We start from the raw sequence: 20,035 nt of genomic DNA, 5'->3' as shown, positions 1-20,035 counted from the left end.
AGAGTCAGTATTTGTCAATCAGGCTGCTGTATCTTGTCCTTTTACTGTTTGCTTTGGAGGAAATGCTTTCATGTTGGTAGTGGTCTCAGACTAGACTATTGCTGAAGAGCAGAGCAAGGGTAAGAGTAATATACATATCCAGGGCTGGGCACAGCATCCTGCCCTGTTCCTCACTCCACAGCTACTGCAAGGCACAAGGAGCCTCAAGGAGGGCTTTTGGCCCTCTGCTTTTTGGGGGAGGAAACATCTGTCTACGTTGCATCAAAATCTCTCCTATCTTGTACGTGCATGCAGAGGCAAAGGTTTTGAGGGTCTCTGTTATGGAGAGTTTAGTTTGAGGCTCTGCAGTGGAGATTCAGTCTCTGTGTCACTTACTGAGCACCAGTAGCCCAGTGACATTTCTGGGCCTGGCCCCGATTTTACAGTGAAGGGAGAGCAGGTGGTTGCAGGGAGAGCCAAGCTAGCGGCTCCTCTGCCCCTCCACTAGGCGCTTGCGTCCCTCTATGATCTGCTGCACAGCTTCATGGTCATCTAGGGTAGTTAGGTCCCCAAGTTCACTGGCCTTGTCCTCCACAATCTTCCTTAGCACCCGACGCATAATCTTCCCAGAGCGTGTCTTGGGCAGCCTGTGTGTGACCTGCGACAGGAAACAGCAGAGCTAAGGCTAAGGGAAAGAGGTTGGCCAGGCTGCAGGGGTAGGTGTTGGACAAACCTGTAGTTGTTACCTGAACGTACTCTGGAGCTGCATACTTAGCAATCTTCTTTGAGATCAGCTCTCGTAGCTCAGCAGTAAGAGTCTCCTGTGTGTAGCCACTATCCTTCTTGAGCACAACAAATACATAGGCTCCTGGCAGAAGGACCACCGCATTACTGACTGCCACACACAGTGTGTGTTCCTGCGAAGCTACGTGGGCCTAGTGCCAGGAGAGGTGTCTCTCTGCTGGTTAGCCTCAGGGAATGCTTTGCAGTCTCAGCTATAAGTGCTTTTGGCCACAGTGCTGCTGCCTTGTTGCTTCTGCCTTATGCAAAGCAGAACTGGTCTCGCGTGTAGGTTGACTGCTGTGACCCCCTAGTAACGTGCTGTACCATGGGGGTGAGTGTGACAGTGCCACTTGCCACTTGCCACTGCAGGACATAAGCCAGGGGAGAGGGATTTCAGGAGCAAGAAAGCAAGTGCCTCACCTTCTCCCTTGATCTCATGTGGATAGCCGATCACAGCAGACTCTGCCACGGCCACGTGGTGATTCTGGAACAGAACAGGGCTGTGGCTCAGTTCGGCACTCTCGGCAGGCTAGCTGCTGCTCAGGAACCGCAGCAGTTATGCGGAGAGACAGTGAAGGGCCTCAGACGGCCTCTGCCCTTTTCCCTTCCTGCTCCAGTCCCCATCTCTGACCTCTTTAAGCTTGTGCTTTCTAGACCCTGCTTTGTGCCTCCAGGCTGCTCTAGCAAGTCTTGTAACCTTTACTAGCTCATAGATGCACCCTGGTATCACAAGGATGGGGAAGGGCATGCCACTGAAGTGCCTGCTTGGCTGCCACATTGGGATTCACCTGCTTACAGCATGAACCTTATTAGGCTCTGTCCCTCCCTTACTGCAGAGGCCAGGGAGATGCATGGAACCTGCTGAGTTGAATGTCTTGACCTCTGCACTAAACCAATTGGACCTGGCAGAGGAAGGGGGAGTTTAGTGTTGGGCATAGCACAGCCATGGTGTAGATACCAGGGGACCTCCCTAAGCAGAAGGAAAAGCCTAAACCTTGCTAAGGTGGTGGCAGTAGCATCAGGCCCGTGGTACACAGAGGGATGAGTCCAGGTGATGGAAGTCAGGAGCAGAGCCAGAAAGGGAGGGAAGCTGTTCCCACAGGCAGGCAGTGATCCACCCTGCTCCTGCCACTAAAGCAACAGAATGTTTTTGGCCTGGTATTTCAAAGGGGCTTCTCTTGAGTGCCCCAACGCTATATCACTGCCCCCTCAGATGGCTTTACCTCCTACCTACACCTCTTACCACAACATCCTCCACCTCTGCAGTGCCCAGCCGGTGCCCACTGATGTTGATGATGTCATCCAGCCGTCCTGTCAGCTGGTAATAGCCCTCATTGGTACGATAAACACCATCTCCAGTGAAGAAAAACCCTGCAGTGGCCAGAGCCATCAGTCATTTGTTGCACTGAGCATGAGCAATCCCCCACTTCCTTCTCTTGCCGATTTCTGGGACATAGCAGACCCCCTTCTCCCCCATGTGCACTCTGCTCCTTCCTCTCAAACACTCAGTGTGAAGGTGCCTACCTCCCTTGCTAGTGTTTCACCTCAGTTGGTACCTGCTGCATCATCAGGGCCTTCCCTTAATTCTGTTGGGAATTCCTAATTCTGTTGGCTGATGCCAGACCCTCATCAGTGTGAGCCTCAGGCCTTTTGCCCTAGTACAGCCCCCTGTGGTCCTGCTACTTCTCCCCTTGCCTTCGTGTTAGGACACCCATACTCTTGGGCTTGCTCAATGCCTCAGGATGGGTGGCAGGAGCCTACAGGATTTACAAGACAGAAGCACCCAGAGGCTTCTGCCTTGCTCAGGGGTTTCTGGGGGCAGAAGGAGAAATCCACTGTCCTAAAAAAGCATGTGTCCCAGTGTGGAAGGTGGGTTAGAAAGGCCCATTCCCATGGTAGTACTGGACCTGAGGCATGGTGAGATGAAGAGCCTCAGCACTGCTGAAAGTCTGTGGAAGAATAAAGCAGCAAGGCCAGCTCTCCCGAGTTCTGCCCCTGGGCAGAAGACCAGCACCCCCTCAGTGACCTGCCTCTCATTTTCCTTACCTGGATAAGGAGTCAGGTAGGTTTCCAGAAATCTCTTGTGATCATTGTAAATGGTTCGTGCCATACCTGGCCAGGCCTGTGAGATGCAGAGGGCTCCAGAGATATTGTTTTCCAGAAGGACATTTCCCTGTAAAATAGTTAGCCTTTTTAATAACCATGTCTGAGGATAATTGGGATGTTCAGTTATTGCCTTACTTCTACCATTATGCCTTGCAACAACCCCCTGCCAGAAATGCCAGGGAAACAGTGAGGAGAGTCCTATGTACCCAGCTCCAAGGGGGCAGGCCCTGTCTCTCCCAGTAAAGCTCTGCAGGCAGCTGCCTACTATACTGGGATGCACAGCCCCTCCAGCTAGAAGCCCAGCTATCTCAGTAGGGCCTTGACTCCTCTTTCTTTCTTTGAGTACCAGTAACTTGTTTTAACCAGTGCTGCTGGCACAGTTAAATGTAGCACAGTGCAGAGGAGCTGGACAGCTGGGCCAGGGAGCCTTAGCAGAGTGTGTCATTTCAGGACAGAACAGCCTAGAAAAAAGCGATTTCTGCACCAGTTGGAAGATGTTGCTACCAGCATCGTTAATCCCATTCCAGTAAAGAAGGTTGCTGGCTAACAGGCGAGAAGGAAAGACACGCCTGTAGATTACCACTCCCTTGAGCCAGCACAGGCTACAAGTGAGTGTGGGAAAGTGGGCCAGTGTCTGAGCTGCAGGTTATTAAGGTACCTTATCATCCAGGAGGCAGGGGCTGATCCCAAAAAAGGGTCTCATGGCCATGCCTGGAAGGATCTCGTCTCCAGGATTAGAAGGACGGGGTGAGATACAGATGCCTCCCGTTTCTGAAATAAACAAGAATGTAATGCTGAAAGCTAGGGAGAGAAGAAAGCCAGGTAATACTACTGAGACATCAGCCTTCACCTTGAACGTCACTGCACTTTGCTGGACTGCATGCTGGGCCTGGGCTTGCCAGAGACAAAGCCATTTTGCTAGAGAGCTGAGAAAGGCTCTTTGTAGGAGGACAATCCTGCTTATTTACTTCAGCAGCGATCTGCTCCCTACAATCCACTTCCCCATGTTTAGCTGGGTTAGTTTTAAAGACCATTTGTCTCTATCACATTTTGATGCCCATGGCCTTTTGTCTTATGGAATTGCTCATACAAGTGTGTCAGTAACAACTATTCCCTCTTGGCCAACAAAACAGCAGTTTACTCCTAAAGCTTGAAAGAAGAGAAGCTGGCCATGCCTGGAACAAAGGGTCTTATGCATCTTACCAGTTTGCCACCATGTGTCCACTATCGGGCACCGTGCCTCGCCAACCACGCGGAAGTACCACTCCCATGCCTCCTTGTTGATAGGTTCCCCCACTGCAAGGGGAAAGGCAGATGGACAGAGCTGAAAGGCCAGGTCAAAACTAAAGCAAGGCAGAGTCACCCTTGCAACAAACTACTACTGCTATAATGGCCTCCTCCCATTTTCTGCTGCACTTGGCAGAGGGAGAGGACATGGGGAGAGGCCCTCTCCTGGCTGTTTTACTCTCTGAGAGCAGCACAACCTGATGTCCAGGTCCAGCCCAAGAATTTGCTGATCCAGCCCATGCCACCAGTGCTTACCTGAGCCAAGAACCTTGAGAGAAGAGCGGTCATATTTCTTCACCCATTCATCACCATATCTCAGGAGCAGGCGGATGGCAGTGGGTGCCCCATAGAACTGATTAATTTTTAACCTCTCTACTGTTTCCCAGTAGCGTCCTGGAATGGAAACAGGGTCAGTAAGCACCTGCACAGGTTCCTCCAGCCTGAGCCCAAGATAGTGGGAGAGGAGGTGACGGCAAGGGCTCTCTAGCAGTACGTGGACCTGGAGCCAAGCTAACCTCCCCAGGGCAGGACTGAAGCAGTTCAAGAGGAGCAGTAGCCTCTTTCCTTCCACATGACCTAGCTTCACAGCTCTCCCTGCTGCAGGGAGGAACAGGGAGAAACTGCATCATCCATGGAGAAACAACAATGACTTCCTAACAAAAGAGAGACTCTTCCTCTAGCAGCTCTGCCTACTCCCTCTCCACAGGGCACAGTCTGTAGTCTCCACTAAGCTGTTCTACTACCAGACTCCCATCGCTCTCACGGCAGCAGAACCAGTGATCCCTGTGAAGTGGCATCCAGGCCTTCCCTTCTCATGCCATTCTGCATGGCACAGACACAAAACCTCACTTGGCATTAAAGCAGTCAGCTCCTTGCCTCCTGCAGTTCTTGCAAGGTGCTGTTGCATTTCCTTGCTCCCACAAGTTGCCTTCTCACTCACCAGGGTTGGGATGGACAGGAGTGCTCTCAAAAAGGACTGTAGTGCCACCATTGCAGAGGGGGCCGTAGACCACATAGCTGTGCCCAGTGATCCAGCCAATGTCTGCCATGCAACCAAAGATGTCCCCATCTTGGTAGTCGAACACATACTGAATAAGGGAGGACAGACAGTGAGTGGTATAGCCTGGATGCAGGCCCTTCCCTCCTGCCAAGGGGGACAACTAAGATCAGTGTACCCTCCCAGCTCTAGTGCTATTGCTCACTGCATCCCTCTGCCTTCCCACCTTCCCACCACCCCCAGCAGTGGCACCTTGTCCCTGCAGAGAGTTTTTTTAAAATGTTATCCAAAGGGGTTAAAAGAAAAAAAAAAAAAAAAGCAATTCAGGTGCTTTATGAATGTGCAAGAGAAGAGAAACACACTTTTTAAAAGCCCCAGGCAAATCTGCTCTTTTCCCCGGAGAGCTACAGTATTTCCTTCCTTCCTCTGGTGTCCAGACAAAGCTAACTCAAGTACTCTTATAGCATGAAAACTGGAGAACTGTTGGTGAGGAGGGTCCCTCTGTACCCACATGACCACATGGAAGGAAAGGAATTGTAGGCAAGGGCAAGGTAGTGGAGGATGCCCGTGAGCCACCCCCAGACACTGCTGGACTCCAAACCCACTGTAACCACTCAGGAAAACCCTGAACTCATCAGAGAGCTCAGCAGAGGAGCACTGAGGCAGCAAACAGCTACCTGTTGGACAGACCATGCCATAGTGCCCTTACACAGCCAGCAGTACAAACCCCTTGAGCACGGTGCTCTGGGAAGCTCTGCTCTCCTCAGGCAGGATGTCATGAAAGAGAAATTACAAAGGACCTACAGTGGTCAGTGGAGCTGCTCAGTTCAAGGAAGCGATTGTGGCACTGTAAATAATAAGGGGTAAATAGGTGTTGGGGATTCCTTCCTTCCCTTCCCCAAAGTAACACAACAGAGTACAGTCAATGAGAATGAACAGCTGTTAAGTTAACCTGACAAGGGCCGTTCCTAATTGCCACTGAGGAACCCCTGAGACAGATCCCTGGCATTCCCTGTGCCTCTGTCTCTCACCTTCCCTGCTGGAATGAGCAGCTCTGACCTCTTGTCCATCCCTCAGACTGTCCCTGGACTATATGACTAAGCAGGCTCTTTCCACCTCACCTGCTATGTGCAACTCAAGTGCTGCTGCTCCCATTTTATGTGAAGATCCATTTTATGAGAAGCTAGATCCCTCCCTCAGCCCAGAGCCACCCCAGCTGCCCTCTGGAGCTGACACCTCTCTGCCTCAACTGGGTGACCCCAGCAGAGAGCAGAACATGCTCTTATTTCCACTGCCCCATGTCTTCCTCAGAAGACCCCTGGCTCTAAGGCTGCAGTATTGGGAAATGAAGTCTGTTCTATGCAGGGCAGGATTTACAGCTGTCAGACTGGCAGCAGCATGTCTACTTTCCTCAAGTACTTTCCTTCATTTCCTTTGCTCAATGCCAGGAAAATTCCCAGGGGCCCGACTCCTACTAGCGCATTGTTTCTCGCCTTTTGCTCTGGAATCTGCTATTTCAGACCTTCGCGTCTCTTATTACTGCTCCCTGCGTGCAGGCTGCCAGCTCTTTGCAAGGGAGAGCTGGCCAGGGCCTCAAGTGCTCCAGGGTGTTTGTAATGGAAACTTTCCCTGCTTGGTCTGTCTCTCTTTAACTCAGCAGTGAATTATGGCAGCAGCAGTCTGTCACATCCAGCTGAGGGAAGTTAGCAGTAATTAATGCCAACCCTGTGTCATGGTTTCCAGAGCACCTGGATGCTAACACAGCCATATGCTGCTTGCTCCCTGTATTTCCAGGAGAGAAGTCCCCAACCTCTCACAAACCAGCTCTGACGCCTTGGGGTTCCCAAACCAAGCATTTCATGCTATGCTGATGATAGCAGGACAACTGCACGACAATAGGGGACTCAAGAGGGTTAAGCATCATGCTGGGTATAGCTGTACAAATAGTTTAGCTCACAGCAAAGCCAATGGCTTCCACACATCTCCTGCCTCCTCCCACTGCATACGCCCCACAAGGTCTGGCCTCCAGCATTCATGACTGACAGACAGGACCCAGCCAGCATTGAGTTCGCTGTCCCACAGGGTGTGAGGTCTGAAACATGACTGAAACTTCAGCCATGTAGAGGGAGAGCCAGACCCAAAGTAAAGGGACTGTTTGGAGAACTCCCTCTTCCAAGGGACTCCATTTAATGTTTTAGAAAAGATCCCTTCCCCAACCACTTGGAGGGACTCCTGAAGCCAAGTGCTGCTTCATACTGCACTCAGTGCCCTTTTAACCAGCTCAGTTAAGGTTTGCTTTGGGGATACTGCCATAGGGATTAGAGGCTTCCCTCTTCTTAAAAATCATCCACACTGTTCAGGTATGGACTCTTTGTCTTTAGGGCACTCTTCAGTTTTTACAGCTATCCCCAGATTTGCCTCTCCCAGAAATGCTACCTTTGATCTCCCACCTGAGCTGGGATTGTTAGGCTTAGGGGAGAAAGTCTGGAGTTTCAAGAGCAAATTGGCTGCTTCCTCATCACCCAGCAAAATAAAATTTCTCTAGCAAGGCTGAGCAACCCAGCCAGTGACTCAGCATAGGACAGGGCAGGGAAAGAAAGAACAAAAGCCAAGAATGTAGCTTGGAGGGGTATGTGTTTAAGAATCCCTATTCCAGAGCACATGTTGCTCTCCCCCACTACCTGGATGGAGATGCACTCCACTAGGGCTCCCAGAGATTTTGCTCTGGATGAAGGTGTGCTCTTCACACAACAAGATGGCAGGTCTATTTGCTGCGCTGCCTGTGAACTACTAGCTCATGAGTACTATATGTCTGGGATTCATTACCTTATGTGTGAGAGCAGCATAGAGCAAGTAACCAGCTTGGGAATGTACCAGGCCCTTGGGTTTTCCAGTACTGCCTGACGTATAGAGAAGGAACAACATGTCTTCGCTGTCCATAGCGACAGGCTCACAACACGCATCCTCTTTTATCATTTCCTGCAACAGAGAGCATTCAGAGTCTCTCAGGTTTCCCTGTGTTGTCCATACACCTGCTTGGTTCATTAATCATTTGCTGGAGTCAGCAATGCACTACAGTGCACTTCATACAGGCATGCTTTGGCTCACTCCTCTGATAGTCGACACTGACTGAGCCCACAAAGTCAGGTCTGGCAGGGTGACAGCACTGAGCAACACAATGACAGACTTGGCTTCTGCACAGTGCTGCTTACATCCCAAAAACACCTCCTTGTTCTGGCCTGGCTGGAAGTGGCAGGAGAACCCACCTCAGAAACATGTGTGCACAACATGTTTACTCCACCAGCCAGCCCAGGCCCCAGCTCACAACAGCCCCAGCTCAGCTGCCTCCTCTCATGCCTGCTCCTGTGTGTTGCAATTTCTTCTTCACTGCATCTCTCAGATCTGTCCCCAGATGAAAGTTAAGCTCACACCTTGATTAACTCTCACTTTAACCACTGGATCCCCCATTTCTCCCCATCCAGTAGATGTCAGATGTTGCTGCCTGTAACCGTGCAATTTGTCCATCATAAGATTCCTTCACTGGCTTCCTTTCATCAACTGATCAGGACTTCTTGTCCCACAGGCCTTGCCCACCTCCCTTCCAAGTCTTCCTCTGACCACCTCTACCACCCTACTCCCATTGTATGGACCTCCTCCGCTTTTGTACATTCTCTCCCCCTGCTCATGAGTTTGAACTCTCTTTTGCCTTGCTGAGCTGGCAAAACTCTCTCCTCAGAGCAGATCTCCTGAGTAAGAGACAGCTATTTTTACACAGTCACTTCTTGGACCAGCACATAAGTCTTCCAGGAAGCCTTTCTAACAGTAATTGATTTTAGACATGATGAGCACAGACAGTGAGAACTCTGTTCAGTTCCAGGGAGCCAAGAGAAATGCATGACAGGGTCTCACCTCTCCAGAAAGAGTCAGTACTCCATCCTGGCAGCCTGGACATCACTTCTGCTGTGAACAACAGGCACACAACCTCCCAATCTGCTCACCTGGGCACAAGCTGCCAGCTGCACTCGCAGAGAGTGCCAGGTACATGGGCAGAGCTGTGTTTGACCTCTGTGGGACACTAGGGCTGGGCTCACAGCAAGTGCATCAGCATGGGGCTGGGGTGTTCTTAGCCCCTAATCCACACTGTCACAGGCTCTCATTTGTGCTGCCTGCCCATGACAGTAGAGGGATGGCTGTGGGAAGATCGACAAGTTACCTCTCCTGAGTGCTCCTGGGACTGTCCTGGACTCACATGCAGCTCTAGCTCTCACTGCTGCAGTAGGACACCATTCCCCTCTTGTGTCAATGCCAGCAGAGCTGCTGGGGCCAGCCAGGACCCACCCTTCCCATTCTGTCCCTGCTCCCAGAGTGCACTACCCAGGAGAAGTGGAGTAGCTTTGGGCAGCCTCTCACCTCCTCCAGCGGCACATCCAAGGCTGTCATGGGAACCTTGTTGTCAGTCCTCATTGAAACCAGAACACGTTTCACTCCTGGGCATTGCTTCACAGCCTCATCCACCATCTTCTTTAGCTCAATGACCTTGCCACCTCTGAGCCCCTGGTTCACTGTGATCACTGTCTCTGACTGGGCTGCAGAAAAAGAAGAGCCATGTAAACAGCTCTGCCCCTCACCACCTGTCACACACCAGTCTGGCTCTACCATGTACCCAGCATTTCCCACCCTGCTCCTCTCACTCCATCTCCCAGCCCCTGATACTCATATCCTCTGTTTAACAAAAACAGTGGCTTTTTATCTTTGTTTCCCATTCATTCCTGGCTGTGTTGTGCCCCCACAGAGGAGAAGCTATATCCCAGCCCCTCACTCCCTTTGATGAGGGAAAGAACCAGCCCACCCCTCCCTTATCCCAGGAAGGCTTGGCAGGCCACTGCTGCTCAGAAGGGCTTATGCTAGTTCATTGCAGCTAGGCAAAGTCCCATGGGCTAAAAGATATTTAGTGAACCCATGCCACTTCGTGGGGTACCAATCCCTGCTCCACGGCCATATATCATGGCAGGACATCCTCACTTAGCCCAGGGAGTCTCATCCAGAAGCACAATCTATACCAAGCCTACACCTCGGTTGGGCTCTGCTCAGGTGTCATGGCTTGAGAAGTTTGCCACTGGTAGTCTTGACTGCAGGAGGCTACAGGCATAGTCATCATGCCCTGAGCTCCCCAGCTACTGAACCAGCAAGCTCAGTAGTGCCCAGCAGTCCCCGAAGGGATACATGGGACATGCCCCTTTTACCTACTGGCTCTTACCATCCTGGATCCTGTCTGCCAGGGACTCTGCACTGAACCCAGCAAATACCACAGCATGCACAGCCCCTATCCGGGCACAGGCTAGCATGCTGGCCACGGCCAGAGGGCACGGGGGCATGTAGATGATGACCCTGTCACCCCGTTTCACTCCCTGCCGTTTCAAGGTGTTTCCCAGGCGGCATGTCAACTCCAGCAGCTCCCTGCCCAAAGAAGCAAGGGCGTAGTTAGAAACTTTCTTGCAGATCTTACCCACGTGCATGGTGGGGTGCCTCCCTCCTCTTGAGAGCCTTTCAGAGTCACAGATACACACCTTACATCCCTAAGCACCCTTATCTTCCCTTACACTGGAAGCTCATGGGAGAGCTGTGAACATGTCAGTGGGAAGGAAGGGAGGAGACAGTCGCTAACATGGGCCATTACTCATGGAAATAAAATAAATCAGAATGGCCTCTGTCTCTGTACAGAGCCTTCCTCTGATCCACACATCACTAGCCAGTGCTAGAGGCAGGCCATAGGGCCAGCAATGGCCACTGGTGATTCCTGTGGCTCAGCAAATTCACAACACCTCAGTTATCTTGTTGACTTTTCCCATTAGGGCCTGCACTTTTCTCATTAGCCCACACAACTGGAGCAACACTCTCTCCCCTGCAACACTAGAGGATATGCACGAACAGTTAGGTATCTTCCTCTCTGGAAAAAAATAAAAAATAAAATAAAATAAAATTGTGCTTTGTTAAAGCTGGGAAGGCCAAGTCCTCTGGAGCTTGTGCCCTACAAGAGAGAACGACAGCTGTAGCAAACTGGTGAGCAAAACAATGGCTTTCTCAGTGAAGGAGTGTCACTCCCAGAAACAAAAGCTTGGGTTGTCAGTGACTCGTTTCATGGAAGGTCTCTCCAAAATTAGCTGGAGAGATTGGTGGGGGGAGAATGGTCATTTGTCATGTGAGGCCTGGAGCTAGAGAAAACAAAGGACTTGTTCTGTGTGCAGAGGGATTGAAGTGGAATCTGCATGGAGACTCAGAGAGTGGGTAAACAGAGGAGGAAGGTGGGAGGTCCCAGACCAGTCTGCAGGGTGGGACAGGCAGTCCCTGCAGAGATCCAGGCCCAGCAGTAATGCCCACATATGCATGAGCACTTAATTTCCCAATACCCATGGTCACCAGAGGTTCCAGCAAAGAGTAGTGCCTTCCCTGCAGCTGTGAATCTGGCCTCTCCTGCAGAGCATTTACCTACAAGTTTAGGCACTAGGAACACTGCTGGGAACACACATATGTGACTTTCCCACAGGGTCTTACCCACAAGCATTGCAGTGCTGTCAGGAGAAGTTTGTGTCTGCCTCCCCAACAGGGTAGGGACCGCACAGGGCCAGAGGATTAATCAGGGGGTAGGCTGAAGTCTCAGATCTGCTCAGGCAAGCCAACAGCCACCTGCTGTTGATCTATCTATGCTGAGGGATGCTGTATCCCTCACATGACACACATCAGCAGATCAGTTCAGCCCTAGTGCATGCTGCAATATGTCTCTTATGCACACTCAGAGGTAAGTACCAACCTGTAAGTGACCCGTACCTCCTCCCCTGGTTCATCCTTCTCCCAAATTAAGGCCACTTTATCTGGGGCTACATGGACATGTCGGTCCAGACAATTCACTGGAAGAGAAGATCCACTGTCATTGCTGGGGCAATTCTCAGTACCTCTTAATTCCCAGAAAGCCAGTACTGGCAGTCCCATTTTCAGATCACACTGAGGGCTGAGTGGGATTTTGCTTGGCATTTGCCTTCTGCTTACACTGGAACCCATCTTTGCTGACACCAGCCAGCAGGTCAACAAGCACCATCCTGAGCCTGATACATCCCTCACGACACCAATATACACTAATCCTCACTATCAGCCTCCGCCTTATTTGCAATCTAACACAGTCCAGTACACAAACCGCCTAAAGTCCCTTTGGAGGCCACATCTCCACTGCCCCCTGTGGGCCTCAGAGGGCCTAGCAAACATTAACTCAACCATCACTCTCCGCAGCACTGACTTGCTATTTCCTCCACAGCGGACTGTGGCAGTTTTTTCAGTAGCACTGAAATAGCAGCTCCTAAATAACAAATTTAGGACCAAGTGAAAATCTGTTCAGGAAGGCTGCACTGTCCAAGATGTAACAGAGCCAGGATGATGACTGCAGAATCCCCTGGGCTTGTAGGGCCATGGGAGGTTGAGACTTTGGTTGTAATTCTTCTGCCAAGAAAACTTCCTCGCATTGCTGGCAACTGCAGTTTCATCAGGAGCCTTGTATCATTCAGTGTTTTCCTTTGGTCTGCTCCTGAGGTTGAGATGATGCAAGAGCCATAGTTTACATATATAAAAAAAAAAACTTTTCTCCTGAACATTTGTAGTTTTCCAGAAGAAAAATAAACAAACAAACCTGGAAGTGGGAACAGTAGGATCTCAAAACCCAAAGGCAAATAACTTTGCTCTTCTGCCCAAATGGATTACTTTACTTAAGACCTGATTTCTGGGAGACTTATTTTTGATTTGAGCTCTGGGATCAACAGTGGGGTGAGCAGGTTCATGTACTGAGCCCAGTGCCATCAGCCCCTATTTTTTCCTATGGCAGGACTCCTAAGGCAGTCACCCCCAACCCAAGCTTAGAAGAAAACACGGCTATGAGGGCCTACAGTATTACTCATTGCTCCTGTATTTTGCTTTCTGCAGATACATATGGAATAAACCAAAACAACGCTGCCTGCTGAACACTATGGGTTCGGCACCGTTGCCTGTGGTCCTGCACAGCGGAGCAAGGGACCCATGGAGGCTGAGTGGGGTTTTGCTTGGCAGAGCAGCAAGGCTCCCAGCTCACACCAGTCCAGATGCAACCAGTCCAGTGAGACCCAGTCCCACCCTCATGACCAGTCATGTCCCTACACAACCGTCCTAGCTGGGCCAACTGTACCTTACCGGGATCCTCCCACTCCTGCCCTTGACCTCTGTGCTCAGATCTGCTCCCAGGGCTAAAGCACATCACAGGGAGGGCTCCTGCGCAGTGAGGGGCAGACAGGGCATCCCAGGACAGCCCACCCTCTGCTTTGCTCTCCTCCCCCAGAGGCCAGTTGCTGGATCGTGGTGCTCAGCCACTTCCCGCAGGCAGAGGCCCCCTCCCACGGGGCAGCCTGGGGACAGGGAGCTGCTCCTTGCCTTCCCTGCTCCCAAGCTCAGCGAGCCACAGTCCCCCTCCCGGGGAGGTGCCTCAGCCGGGCCCAAAAGGCACGGGGTTCCCGAGGGACTGGCCTTGCTCCTTACCGGCCACGTTGAGCTGTCCTCCCAGGAACCAGGCGGCCCGGCCCTCGCGCAGGCTGCAGTCCTGGACACAGTGGAAGGGGGTGATCCAGGTGAGCCGGCTCCTCCCCAGCACTCCCCAGAAAGCGTCCCCCTGCTCCACCGACACCTTGTACAAGCCCTGGTGGTCCTTGGGCCCTGGGAACGCAGTGGCTTCAGGCATGTACGCCGTCAGGGGCCCACGGCTCCAGCCTCGGGCTGTCGCCAACCCTCGGGGGCACCTGGAGGCCTGGGAAAGAGCCGTGGGGCAGCGAGCCCTGGCCAGCAGCCAGGCCATGGTCTTGCGGCACAGAAGGAGGGGTGTCACTGTCCGGGGAGGAGACGGATACCTGGAGCCCTCTCTTCTGTTCGGGGCGCCCAGCCCAGGCAAGACGCGCCGCGATCACAGTTAGCTGCGTCTCCCTCCAGCCGTCAGACGCAGACACCCCCTGCACAGGGAGCCCCCGGCACCCCTTCTGCCCCTGCCTGCCTCCCTCTCCTCCGCTCTCCCACACCAGCACAGGCAAAGGAAATACAGTCCCTTTTAAGGGAGGGGAAAGGGGTGTGTTGTGGAAGTATTTGACTCAAAATAACCTTCATGCTAATCTGAGTTCTGACGGCCTCTCTTGAACCGGAGCCAGGCTCTGCTGCTGCCCAGGCTCCCCGCAGCAGCTGAGGCGCCCAGGCCCGGCCCCGCCGGCCACCTGGGCCGCAGTCGGCCCCAGCCCTGGCCCCGCTCCCCGCGGCGCCCCACTGGCCCCGCACCCGGCCCCCCGCTTCACCCCATGCCTGGGGCGCCCCGCACCTGGCCATGCCCGCGCCCGGCCATGCCCGCGCCTGGCCGCAGCCACCCACCCCCACGCAGCGAGGCGGCGACGTCCCCAGTGGCTCCCGCCACCACCGCCGCCTGGGCAGCCTGCCTCCTCCTGTCCCCCGCGACTGCGACGTCAAGGCTGGCTCCCTCCCCATAACGCCAAGGGGTGTCATTACTGCCTCGTGTGCCTGGCTGAGGTTTCTGTACCTGTAAAACAAAGGTCACCTTCACGCCGGACTCGGATGACAGAGGGTCCTTTCCTTCCTAGGATTCAGGCGTAGTCCCTGCGCACTGATCCCTCTGGCAGGGAACACCTGCCATATCACCCCCTAAGTCTCGCCTCCCTGCTGTCAGAGCTGTCCCCTCCTGGGGACATGCATTTCCTCCGATAAGCTGGCCCAGGCTCTCTGTCTCCTTCCAAACGTTTCAGACCAGTCTGTAACCACAGGAGGGACGAGGAGCACCAAATGAGGCCTTGGTGGGGCAGGGAGTGGTGGCTTGGCATGAAAGACTGCAGCACATCTCCCTACACCAAGATCTCCCACCCCTTGAACAGCTTTCTTCTGCCTTCCTTTGCTTCAGGCTCTACATAGCTAGTGTTTTTAAGGCAAAGAACTTGGAGATTCTCTTAGCTTTATTGACCAGGTTCCCCTCCCTTCCCAGGGGCACAAGTGAAAAGCAGAATAAGCCTCCCCCTCCAAGCAGGGCTGACCTCAGCCAGGCACACCAATGGGATCAACAACAGATCAGGTTAATACACCTCTGCTTTGCTCTTCATAGCGTGACTCCACTTGTGCTCTGTAGGTCTGATAAGTTTGCTGAACAGGTTGGACACCAAGACTGGGGAGAGGCACTTTTTGAAGGCAGGTGCCCTCATCGCAGACCACGCATCTGATTTCATATCAGAGCTGCCCGGGGATATCCTAGGGCTCTGCCCCTCAGGGAAACACAGTACTGGAGGTTTACAGCACCCCCACAAAGCCAAGCTCAAGCAGCTTGTCTTTCCGCAAGCAGTCTCTCTCATTTCCTAGGCACATCTGCTCTTCCTCAGTCTTTTCCCCCTATTGGACATCAGTTTTTTCCATAAGAGCATCCCCAGACACCCTTAGCAGGACAGGCAAATCTCAGCTTCTTCTCTCATAATTCAGTATGAGATCCCCATACTTTCAAATCAAAGCTCACATTGCTGGAAATCCCTTTTTTTGCCCTTCCCTCTAAGCAACCTTCCCTGCGCTTGCACCAGCTGGCTGCAGCATCTCCCCATCAGGCCAGCTGGGGCCTGTAACCTTGCTCTTACCTGGCAGTGCTGGTGAGTTTGTCCAAAGGACTGCCCAGCTCTCTAATGCTAGGGTGTGTGTGATATGAGGTGACCCAAAGCACCAGAGTTGTTCTGGATGCTGAAATCGTTTGTTCTCTGACCAGTTGTACACAATGATGCACAGCTTCTGCACCAGGCACAACTGCACCCTCTTCAGCTTTATCGTCAGCTCTGGAGGGAAAGCAGCACCCAAGCCCCATCTTCTCCATACCTGGGTAGGAAGGAGGATGTAGATCTCTCTGTGCTGCTTTGGAGCTCACTGAAATCGACCCCTTCCTGGCTAAGACCTGGCATCTACCTCCCTCTCTGTTTTTCTCCCCTCCCCACCCCAGCTCCTTCTTTAGCTGTCCATTGAGAAGTAATGCACCACACCACCCTGTTAGCTCCTCTTGGAGCTACCTCATTAGGAGTATTGCTAACATCCCCAAATCACGAGATATCTTAAATTCTTAGCTGTCTTCTTGGGTTTGCTTGGGCTCTTGGGCTTCCCTGCCCTCAACTGGTGTGTGCACATGTGTGCTCAATCCTCAGGTGATTAGTGCTGCTTACTCTGCACAAGTAATTACAGTCATTAGGTCTTTTGCCGCTCTGTTGTAGGAGATCTCTTTGCCTGATACTTTGGAGCTTCTTCCTTTTCCCTATAATGAACAGTTCAAATGAATAAATTTTCTATCCACCTCCTAGGATTTTTCATTCTTTCATTCTCTGCCAAGCCTCAGCTGTGCACCCTTCTCCCCTTTCAGAGAAGGGGGATGAGGGGAGGGAAGGAAAGGAGCAGACTTATCCATCACCCAGACAAGAAAACACTGGAGCCCCGCAGAAATCAGAACAGTTTTTGTGTTGCTTGTTGCTTTTCATGGCCAGAGTCTCCTCTGGACTCTGACTGCCTGGAAGAGATGGTGATGCTACCAGCAGAAATGGGGAGAGTATTAATAAAGCTTGAAAAATATCTCTAAGGAGGAAGGAATGGATAAGTCTGAACTAGCTCCACTGAGGAGTCCTGACCATCTCTGGTACAACTGGGTTTGGTCAGAGCCCTGGCAGAAGTGTGTCCCCTGACCACTAAGACCAGAATCTTTTAAATCTGGAAATGAAGTAAATGAAATGACAGTTTACCCAGTAGCCAAAATATATCACAGCGCCTCTTCCCTCTAGGATACGGAGATGCACATAGCCATTCCGCCCTGTCTTCAGAGATAGGACTCCTGTCTGTGGGAATCTGTGAGGTGGATATTGACAGTCAAGGATCCCAGAGAGATGAGGCAATGCATGGCAGCCATCATACCATCTAATATTAGGGGCTGTTGTAAAAACTTGCACTTCTAAAGAGCAGAGTCCCCATAGCTCAAGTGAGGGAACTGTGATCAGAACCTGAAACAGATCCATTTCCTCCATGGATCAGTCAAAGCACTGGATGGACAGCACACGCTTGCTGTAGGGGCTGCAGGCGTAGATTTATAGGGAATCCAGTATCACTGGTTCCTGGAGAAGCAGAGCTGATGGTAATGTACAAGTTGGTGATATTTGCTGAGGGCTAAGCAAGTGCCACAAGACCTGGCAGAGACACCACCAGGTAGAGACAGAACAGCAGGATGTTTGATTTGGGACTCATTACCTTAAGGGTAATTTGGAAGGGGATGAGGAAATGGGGTTTCTGATTTAGCAGCCTGATGTTGCTTTCTGCATGATTGCTTTTCACCCCCCGGAAGAGAAAGGGGACCCTTCAATGGGTATGATGGGTTACCCAGGCTTTCTCTACCACTTTTTACTGAAAAGGTTGTTGACATTTCTGGTCCACTGAGGAACAGCAACTCTCAGACCTTGTAACTTGGACACAGGTATAAAGCCATCTCCTACAACAGGCATCCTGCCCAGGTCCTGATCAAACTCTGATGTCAGGCTGTTTTCCCCCATTTGTTTCAGAGGAGGCTGTTCCCGTTAAATGCTCCTGTTAGTGCCTGGCCCAAAGGTATTTATAACCATCTGGTTTTGTCCGGCACTGTTCTGTACTTCAGAGCTGCGGTCCCTGACCTTGCTAAGATGGGGCCATGCTGCAGGCCATATTGTACCTTGCTCTCTCCTCTTGCTATTAACTCTTTAATTTCCTGTGGTCACAAGCAACATTGATCAATCTTACTTGCAGCAAGCCTCCTGCAGGCTTGTGTGAGGGGAGCTGTTAGCTGTGTCATCTCTTGTGCACCTCAGGGTATACCCTCCTTGATTGTTTGCAGAGAGGAGTCACACCTCCTCTCAGCCTTTATTTATTTTTAATCTCTTCTCATATGATATCTCCCCATTCCCTTAACTGAGTAGCCCTTCTCTGTACCTTCTTTGGCTGAATTCACCTTTCTTCAACAAGGGTGATCAGACTTGTACACAGTATTCCAGTTTAGTTTTATTCTTGATCATATCTTTACAGAAAATGGCACATAAATCACATATTCTGAATGACTAGAAGTTGTTACAGTTCCATACCTCAAACACCTCAATACTGAATTCTTTTCTCACTGTATATACATTATTTACACACCATGGGCTATAATCTAACACATCAAACAAACTGGGGACAAAGACAAACAGCTGTATGGAGGGTGTTAACCTTGACAGAATAAAAACAGTAGCTCTGGGGAAAGGGTGCTCACAGTTGAAAGCAGGACAGAAAGGGCTGTGTGGAAGTCACTGTCCTAGGGCCTTTGAGGTGAATAGTGCCTCATCAGGGTGGAAGGGTGGTGGTACCATGGAGCGCTGCTAGAAACAGCGGGTTTGGCTGTGCGGGTCTGCGTGTATGAGTGTAAGGTCAGTCAGGAAGCGTATGTACATGTTATAGTGTGTATCGGGGAGGGGGTATCTGCATGGCTCTTGTTCCCTTTGACACTCAGAGACAGAGTTGGGCAAACTTAATTCAATAAATACATTTGGCAAGTGCTGTTGCCTTTCCTGGAAGAATTTATTAGGTAAGTGTTTTCCCTGGTATTTGACCTCTCTGGAGGGGTGTAGGAGACTCCACTGGGCTCTTGATGTTTGGGATGCCTCTTATTCTCAGAGCTCTTCTGGGGGCCCTGGACTTGTCTGGCTCTCGTTATCAGCCTCGTGGGAGCAGCCTGGCCCCCCAGGTATGTTGCACAGCCAGGGCCGTGTTGGACCCCATGTTCAGTCCTCAGTAGGGAGGTAGAAGCCAGACAGTTCTTGGGAGCAGTTTGAGGCAACTTCTATCCCAGCTGTAACGAGCCCATGCCCAGAGCACAGCACAGCTTCAGGGACTGCACCAGCCCTGCAGGCGAGGGAGGCAGAGCCAAATCGTCTGCAGGGCTTGGAGGAGCTGGCTTGTGGTTACCACAGGCGGATGCAAGCCTTGCGCGCCTGTGGGGCTGCACCAGGTGCAGTGTGCACGTAGTCAGGCAGTGCTGGCTTTGAAGCTGGCCTCTGATTGCACACGGAGAGTGATTGCATGGACTTGGGTCACCTCTCACGGGAGGTGGGAATGGGGGGGTCGCGCCTGCAGGTGAAACCTGCTGCTCCCTGGAAAATGGAGACCAAAATCAACTGCTCAAAATCAGCCGCCCCCTTCCCCGCAGACACCAGCGCTGAGTCAGGAGAAACACATGTGGAAGGTGCAAACCACCGTTGGAAGAGACTCACTGTTTCATGCAAACGCTGCCGTGGCTTTGCCCTCTGCAGCCTGGGGCAGAGCAAGGTGCTGGTGCGGGCGCCGGTGCTGGGGAGGCCGCATGTCTGTGCTGCCAGCCGGCTCCTGAAGCGCTGCAGGCCAGGGGCGAGGGCAGGGCAGCGGTGTCCATGCAGCCCCTGGGCAGGACGCCCAGGCCTTTCCCATGGATGGCCAAGGGCAGTGTCTGTGTGGGCAAGGGGGAGCCCAGCCGGGGGCAGCTAGGAGCCAGGTACTAGTGAGGAGAAAGGTGTGCATGAAGGAGGGAGATGGCAGCAAGGGACAGACTCACTCCATGATAGCGGAGGGACTCCTCACAGGAGACTGGATGGGGACGGGGTCTGAAACTTGATGGGTTGGACCCAAAGCTGGTTGTGAAGCTGTGCCGGAGGGACCCAGAGCCTCGGTTTCCTCTCAGATAAAGACAGGGACAGTTTCCGATCCCCCACCAGGAGTGGGGAAGGGGGCAATACGCCTGAGGGCATGGGAGTGAGGACAGGGTACATCTGCGGGGAACGGGCT

At 52.2% G+C, this 20,035-nt stretch overlaps 1 protein-coding gene across 1 annotated transcript; it reads right to left on the bottom strand.

Moving 5' to 3' along the window:
* Positions 1-71: 71 nt before the first annotated feature.
* Positions 72-14,413, bottom strand: LOC106482862 (acetyl-coenzyme A synthetase 2-like, mitochondrial). The gene is made up of 14 exons (XM_013940537.2): positions 13,703-14,413; positions 11,961-12,057; positions 10,410-10,609; positions 9,563-9,738; positions 7,979-8,131; positions 5,096-5,243; positions 4,411-4,548; positions 4,072-4,164; positions 3,527-3,639; positions 2,809-2,935; positions 2,006-2,133; positions 1,183-1,246; positions 726-847; positions 72-637 (listed from the first exon to the last, which is right to left on the bottom strand). Exons 1-14 carry the CDS (start codon positions 14,013-14,015, stop codon positions 461-463), a joined length of 2,049 nt encoding a protein of 682 aa, XP_013795991.1. The 5' UTR covers positions 14,016-14,413; the 3' UTR covers positions 72-460.
* Positions 14,414-20,035: the final 5,622 nt, after the last annotated feature.

This window comes from Apteryx mantelli, chromosome 4, assembly GCF_036417845.1.
Source record: "Apteryx mantelli isolate bAptMan1 chromosome 4, bAptMan1.hap1, whole genome shotgun sequence".
Lineage (NCBI taxonomy): Eukaryota > Metazoa > Chordata > Aves > Apterygiformes > Apterygidae > Apteryx > Apteryx mantelli.
The sequence above is the reverse complement of the archived record's forward strand: the minus strand, read 5'-3'. Positions and strand labels throughout refer to the sequence as shown.

Bases quoted from the DNA above. Each gene is read 5' to 3' on its own strand.
- LOC106482862 (XM_013940537.2), bottom strand. From the start codon at position 14,015: ATGGCCTGGCTGCTGGCCAGGGCTCGCTGCCCCACGGCTCTTTCCCAG. The intron at 4,549-5,095 runs GTGAGTGAGAAG...TTTCCATTCCAG, and splicing joins TCCTGTCCATCCCAACCCTG to GACGCTACTGGGAAACAGTA. The intron at 2,134-2,808 runs GTAAGGAAAATG...TGGCCACTGCAG, and splicing joins CTACCTGACTCCTTATCCAG to GGTTTTTCTTCACTGGAGAT.